The sequence below is a fragment of the Malus sylvestris genome, chromosome 11 (assembly GCF_916048215.2).
Source record: "Malus sylvestris chromosome 11, drMalSylv7.2, whole genome shotgun sequence".
Classification (NCBI taxonomy): Eukaryota; Viridiplantae; Streptophyta; class Magnoliopsida; order Rosales; family Rosaceae; genus Malus; species Malus sylvestris.
Window position 1 is genome coordinate 6,509,599 of NC_062270.1, and position 7,781 is coordinate 6,517,379.

The window sequence follows — 7,781 nt, forward strand, 5'->3', positions numbered from 1 at the left end:
AAACCTTAATAACTCACAAAGTATTTTATACTCTGAAGCACTATAACATAATACGATATACGATCAAAATATCTGATTGGAATCATAAAATGAAGACACAATTAATTGTCGCAGAATTAAGTATTGTCGTCCAAAATATATGAAGTAACACAATTTACTGCCGTTGAAAAGGCGGTGTCGCCATCGTACATATTGGTTTCTCTTCCCCTGATGGCAATATCAAGCAAGTTGTCCTCCAGCTTACGACTCACCCTTTTCTGAGCTTTCATTCTGAACCGCTGGTTCCTCACCCCACAACATTCAACTTGATCTGAATTTTCTTAAATTCTTTGTTCTTATGAGGACCAAAATCAAATAAATAACAAAAACAAGAAAACAACAACTCCTGGGAAATATAAAAAAGGGAATAGAATCCTGAAGGGAATAATAAATAAATTAAACGACACCCATGTTTCTTATAATATTATTTAGACAAATTTAACGAAAAACTTCCGGTACTATTCATTTTAACAAAAAAAATCACATTTTTACACTAAAAAGTCAATCATGGTATTATTCACTTTACCCTTTATTTTTTGTCATCGTTAAAACTCAAAGTTTTCAAGACATTTTCATTAATTTTCCTTATTATTTATTGGAATTGGATCCCGGATCCACCTTGTAGGAATTTTAGAAATCTTCATATCTTAACCATTTATCGGTATTGTGCGGTTAGAAATCATTTGATTTTTTTATTTAAAATTAAAAATAAATAGTATCTGACAAAAACTGACCGTACGATATACGATGAACGATTAGGATGTGGAGATCTCTAGAATCCTCACAAAATAGATACAGAGAGGATCCCTTTTCTTATTTATTAATTAAATGAACGAAGATATTATTTATTAAGTTATTAGAGTAGGGAAATGGACGCACAAGGACCCACTATAGACCCTCGCTTGGAATTTCAATGATAATTGGCTGCCTCTCTTGATCAAAATGTAAGCACATGTCCATTTTGTGCCTAAAATGACCAAAAACACCCTAAGAATGTTTAGGGTTCAATTGATGTTAACTCAAAACATTTACGATGTGTAAGGATAAGTATTAGGGTTTTTGGGATCTTTTGTTTAAGGATATGTAGTTTTGATGTTGGTAAGTGAAACCATTACTTTGCTTAAGCTTATAAAGAATGACAATATGTCAAATAAACAACTAAATTTCAGAATTTTTATATACAATAAACACGTGAATGGAGATTTGACTGCACGCTTAATCTCAATATAAGCTAGGTTTAGTTAAAATGGATCATTTACATACACGGTACACCTGAATGATCTTGGATCGTTGACAAGTGTAGACCTATAATGCAAATTGAGAGCACGTTAGTACTATTCATTTAAGCACGTGCAGATTACTCTAAACCCTTAATCACGCAACGGGACTTTTTATCACACTAGCATTTCTAGGTTCATTTTCTCTATGGATTAGATATATAGACCAACTTAATTGTTATACCTATTTAGGGCAAAGGCATTATTGGTATTAAACTTATCATGATAGATGGGACATGGATGCACTTGGCTTTCTGACTTGCAATATGTTTTCATACAAGGCGGAATTTGTCGTTTGAAGAAGTTGCTTAAACAAAATAGTTGCATGAAGTGATCGTCTACGGTACGTGCAGTGTGAGCAATCATTTTCTTGCATTATTGTATGGAAAATGGGAGTGGGATTCTCTCATTCCAAATTTCTTTCTCCTCCTGTCGTTTTCTATTTAAACGGTTACAATTAAGTTACATTTATATTTTGTGTTGATTTATTTATAAAGAGGGAAAGAAAAAAGGAAAGTGTGAGACGAGACAAGGGGAGGGAATTTGGAGGGTGAGAGAATCATGCTCCGAAAAAATGATGTACTTGTTACTGCAGGTTTGAGCTTGTTTAGCATGTAATTCAATATCCAAGTAGATAGAGTGTTTGGTTTCCACCCATGCGTTTCAAGTTCGAAACTGTCATCTCTTTTAAATTATTATAAGAGTTTCGAATCCTCTCCCTTTCTTTAATAATAATAAATTAAAAAATAGGTTGGAGCTTGTTTAGGCAAACATGATTTTTTTAGAAAATACTAGAGAGAGAGTAACGTCATAATTGCAGAAATATGTGAGGGCATTTGTGACATTTTCTACTGATCATTAAAGTGGTATTTCGTTGTCAAATGATTTGTTAACCAGTACTTAAGCTCCATCGTTCAGTGCAGTGTAATCACAGAAAAATCCAAGGCTGATTTCGTAAGATTAGTAGTGTACCACCTCAGCAAATCTATGCGATTTGGTAGAATCGATCTACGTATTTTTTTTTTTTTTACTCTACCTGCTAATACAAGTCTTTTATTTATGCGTGAGACAAATATTAGTCTCAACGTTCCTTAATATCTCTTGTCGCTCGAGCTAAATTTATATAACTATCGCATAGAGTTCGTTTACATATATTTTTAAAATAATATTGAAAGTGTTTTTAGTGAAATTAGTTTTGAGTTTCAAAAATCCACTTCAATTTTACTAAGGATTGTTTTAAAAAAAATTCACGTAAAACATTTTCAGTCATTTTAAAAGTACTTTTAAACAAGTTCATGTTGATTAATGTAAGAGTACGTATAATCATTAGACCTAACATGTAAACAACGTACTCTGGTACCATATGCTGCTATTGTGTAAACTATTCACATGCAAACTTGCCCAATACATTCACTTTCTTTATTTGGAACCTAATTGATATTGAGGATAAAAGAACGAAATATAAGAAGTATACGAGCAAATACTCTTAATTTCTTCAGTTACAAAGCCATTATATTTAGGTGTTAGAATCTTGACTTCTATTAATTAGCTAAATAATATGAATACTAATCCCATTCGAACCTAACCTTATTCATGGAAGTATACCAATTAGCTAAATATTAGTAAAAACTTGAAGCAACCCAGAATTATTATCAACAATTAATTGATTTATTAACCATCATTAGCAATTTGGCATTAACACACCACTCACTCATCAAATTTCTATCTCTTCTTAATCAAATGGAAAGCATACACGTGTCACCCAAGTAACATTAGTAACGGTAGCACATCACGGTTTTCAAAGAAAAGCAAAGGTGTTGGTCGGTGTGAACACGTGGAGCACGGAGAGCAGCCAGATCGGATCGGGAACAGTCCGCGTAAGTTGAGTGCGAAATTTTTCCTTGTCACCGAATACAGATAATATAACTTATTTTATATAAGTGGTAGAAAATTTTATTTTTTTAAATCATAAGAAGAAAAAAAAGAGAATTTAAAAAAAAAATTGGCCCATATAAAAGAAAAAAAAAAAAAAAAGGACAATATTGTTGGATAAATCCGACACTAAAGAGGATAATACTGTCCGATATATCCAACATAAAATGTATTAATAATGAAAAATTCAGCCTAGCCCGGGGATGGTTGGATTGGGTTAGCCAGTTGATCCTTTGGCCATTTTTTGTTCTGTGGGGTCCACGAGCCATTTGGCCTAGCCCTCAGTTGGAGACAGTTTTCGAGCTATTTTCGGCCATCTGACTTTCTGCCCTCAGTTGAAGATAGTTTTCGAGCTATTTTCGGCCATCTGACTTTCTGGACCTTTCGGTTAGAGATGACCTAACTAGTCCCATAATCTCCCGTACCGTATAAACTTACGGTCTAACTACCTGTATACGCTCCGAGATTTTTTCACAAAGTTTCTTACAGAGCTCGTGGTTTGTATATATAGTACACCAAGAGTGAACGCTTTCTCTCCGAAGCTACCCTTTGTGAGCTTCTCTACGAGTGCCTCGCCGGAAAAATCACCATTTTCTCCCGACCTTGATCGGAAAACGCACCGGAGTCCGCCGGAAAATTGAACAAGTGAGTTAAGTTTTCATGGAAATGCTTCTTTTACTGCGTAGGGATCTAAGTTTTTGCGGTTTTCGTGTGAGATCTTTTGAGTGGCTTTGGTATGCGCTTTGCGGATCCGATTTTCCTGGAAAATACAATGAGCGGCATGAAAACTTTCGATTTTCCGGGAAAATTTGGGAATTTTCTCACGTGCATGGCTGATATGATTTTTGTTTGTTTTTTACAGCTTGAAGAGTGAGTCGGAAGCAAGAAAGGCAGAGACTTTGCAGATCCGATTAAAAAATACGAAGCTTTATATATACAAAGCTTTTTGCAAATCTATCAATTTTTTTTCACATTTTTCGTTGATCTGAAAAGCAGAGAGAAATGGTAGTGAAAGTTGCTTCGACCTGCTTGCACTGGTCGCAGCCGATCGTTCCTCGCTCGACGCCGTCATCTCAAACCCTAGCCTCCTCAATCGCGTCTCCTTCCTCAAAACGACGTAACAGAGGAGGCGACGGCGACGGCGACGGCGGAGCTCAGTTATGTCTCCACGTCCACAGCTTGAATCGGTCGGCGTTGTTCGGTGCTCCGTCGACGAAGCTAAGCCGGTCCCGGTCCTGCGGCTTCCAGAAGTCGAGATTCCGGTCCATTAGACGAGCTTGCAGTGCCAACCTGGACGCCTTCTCAGACGAAGAGTTCTCAAAGAAGATTCAAGAGCTTGCTCTCCGATTCCAGCTCGCCGACAATTTTGACGGTGAAGATGACCTTAACGTTGACGGAAACGATTCGGATTCGGAACCGGAGGCGGCGAATTCTGATGACAATCACAGCGTCAGTGAGTCTGCAACGGGAATGAGATTTGAACAGAACCAAAGCCAGTTCCAGTTGCCGCTCGATCTAGAGCCACCGTGGCCGAGCGATTGGCAGCGGAGGGGCGAGATTGTCCCGGAGGCGAGCATCGAGTGGAAGGCAAACAGCTTCGACCTTCCGCTCTCGCTCCGAATCATCAAGCGGAAGATGCAGTGGCAGGATGGTTTCCTAGAAGCAGGGGAATCCGCGTGCTGCTCTGTAAAAAAGGCCTTCTCTTCGCTGGTGTTCATAATCCGAGAGCTCCATAGCTACTCCTTGCAGATGAGAGAGATTCTGTTCTACGAAGATTTGCAGGGGATTTTGAGCAGGGTGCAGAAGGAGATGCAAGCTTCGTTCGTCTGGCTATTTCAACAGGTCTTCTCCCAGACGCCGACTCTAATGGTGTATGTAATGATCCTCTTGGCGAATTTTACTGTCTACTCATTAGGCCACAACGCCGCCATTGCGACCGCTCCGCCCGCCGGGTTGTATGCCAGTGCAACCGAGACTATTTCAGTGGAAGAAGTTCAGACTCAGAACGATAAATTGGATAACCCCCAATTTGATTCTTCCACAAGTAAGTCGTTTTCAGTGACCGGCAACGGCAAGACGACATCCGTAGGCGGGAACAATGGCGGTGGAGGGAAGGTCCGACCGGTAGGAAGCGGCACAGACGGTGATGGCCGGTTTGACCGGACGGACCAGTACCGGACAATAGTCCCCGACGGGGCTTCCCAATTGTCCTCATTAGGGACAACCAGAGAAGCAGAGTCGGTTTCGGGGCAAGAGAGCAGGGAGGAGGAGCTGGCTCTGTGGAATTCAGTAGCCGAAGAAGCTCATCAAATGCGGGGCGTAGAAGAATCTCTGGATCACGAAACGATGCAGAGATTTGTTTCGCCGGTGACGGCGAATATCGAGGCCGACGACTACGCCGAGTACTTCAGAACTGAGCTTCTTTACCAAAGGGAACTGTCCAAGGAACCTAGCAATGCTCTGCTTCTTGCTAATTACGCGCAGTTCCTCTACCGAGTTGCTCATGATTACGACAGGTACTGTTCCATTTCATCAAAACTCTCATAGTTTTAGTGCTTAATTCTAATTTTCATGTCTAACAAATTGACTTCTCTTAGTTTAGTTAGTTTTAATGTTCACGTCCATAAATTTGTTGGGTGATTAATATTAATATCATGGTACGAACTAAAATTTACGTGCATGCGGTCTTTACGGATTCTCTGTAACCGTTTAACATTAATTTCCGTACTAATATTATAAAATATGTTGTTAAAAACATATAGCGAGTTCTTCTTTTAAAAGAGTTTCCGTACTATTTCTGTTGTTACGATTGTGTTGAGTTCAAATCCGATGGACGGTAATTTACCTTTTTTCTTTTCTTTTCATTTGTCGTGGTGTTTAAATTTGGTGATGGTATGTTAGTGAGATGTGTGGTAGTCTTTTCCTTATTTAGCAAAAATCCTTACAAGTTTGGTCAGCTCACGCGTTTCACATGAAAAATCTTTGCTTTGGGTTCTTAATGATTAATTGATAATTACGTAAATTAGTCTGAGCTTAAAGTACAAAGAGTCGAATACAAGTGTTTGACTTTTCTTGGTGATTTGTTTAATAAACAGAGCTGAAGAGTACTTCAAGAAGGCAGTAGGGGTGCAACCGCCGGACGCGGAGGCGTACAACAAATACGCGACGTTTCTGTGGAGGGTTCGGAACGACTTGTGGGCGGCAGAGGAGACATTTTTGGAAGCCATTTCGGCTGACCCAAGCAACTCCTTCTACGCCGCCAACTATGCCCATTTTTTGTGGAATACCGGTGGCGAGGATACGTGCTTCCCTCTCAACTCCGCTGAGACTGATGCCACCGAAGATGCTTAGTAAATAAAAGGAAAAAAAACCCCAAACAATAAGAGAAAATAGTATAGAAGAGAAATATGGAACATCGAAGCACATACTTTCATGCAACGGGAAGTTTACTACGACAATATTCTATACCAAATGCATGACAATGCGTATTGAATTTGTCATGTCACATTCCCAATGTATGTAAGTTTCTCTCTACAACAATGTCGATGAGCAGAGCAGCCACCTTCCGTTCATTTCCAATTTTACTCGGAATTTGATATATTCGAAAACTGAAAAAATAAAAAGAAAAAGAGAAGAGAGAAGTACTATTTTATCCTTATTTGTTTTTTCGTTTTATTATTCCTCAAGTTTTGGTGGGCGGTGGCAAAATGGGGTGGTGGCGTTTGGGGCGGAGGGGAAGCACGTGGGCGGGGACGCACTCACATGCGCGGCAGAACGGCAGCAACGATTGCAGTGTGTTTGGCTGATGAGCGGGAAGCGGTCGCGATTGGGGAATACACGGTTTGCTTTTGCACAGATCATGTCTATTTTGTTAATTGTATATTTTTGGGTTGACACAATCACATGGTAAAAGTGTAATTAGCCACCTTGTTAATATATGTTTATTTTTTTTTAGTACATCGGTATTTTTACATTAGGAAGAAAGGAAGTTCGGTTAAATCACACAATATGTAATCTAATTCGGTATCTAATTCGTCATCCACGAGATTCGAACTTAAAAATTCTCACTTTAAAGTAAAGAATAATAACATCAGATCGTAATATTGACTGATAAAATATGCCATTTTTAAGTTTAAGTGTCAATGAAAGCACGTGTTTCTCGTGCACTTTGTTTACTAGTATCGGCCATTGACCTCCTGCTCCTCCTTTATCTTATGAAGCTCTGGAAAATTCTGCGATTCACTTTAATTTTGTTTAGTGAAAGTGCCTTTTGTCTAAAGAAACAATGCTGCCACAACCCCACGATAAAAGTGGCTAATGATGCATGGGAGAATGAAAAAGAGTCTCCCAATCTTAGGTGAGTGTCAAAACACCCTGAAATGCATAAAATATACGATATATAACTACTTATTACATTATATAATTTGCAGGAGAGATTTTGTTGTTAAATTCAAAACACACTTCTAGTTCTATGTAAGGAATATTCACTGGTGAATTCAGAAATCAAAACTTTGTGAGGTTTCAGTGTTAAAT

At 38.7% G+C, this 7,781-nt stretch overlaps 1 protein-coding gene across 1 annotated transcript; it reads left to right on the forward strand.

The window, feature by feature from the left end:
* Positions 1–3,752: 3,752 nt before the first annotated feature.
* LOC126589053 (uncharacterized) lies at positions 3,753–7,205 on the forward strand. Its single transcript, XM_050254236.1, has 3 exons — positions 3,753–3,893; positions 4,111–5,764; positions 6,344–7,205. The coding sequence occupies exons 2-3, from the start codon at positions 4,251–4,253 to the stop codon at positions 6,597–6,599; spliced, it is 1,770 nt and encodes a 589-aa protein (XP_050110193.1). The 5' UTR covers positions 3,753–3,893; positions 4,111–4,250; the 3' UTR covers positions 6,600–7,205.
* Positions 7,206–7,781: the final 576 nt, after the last annotated feature.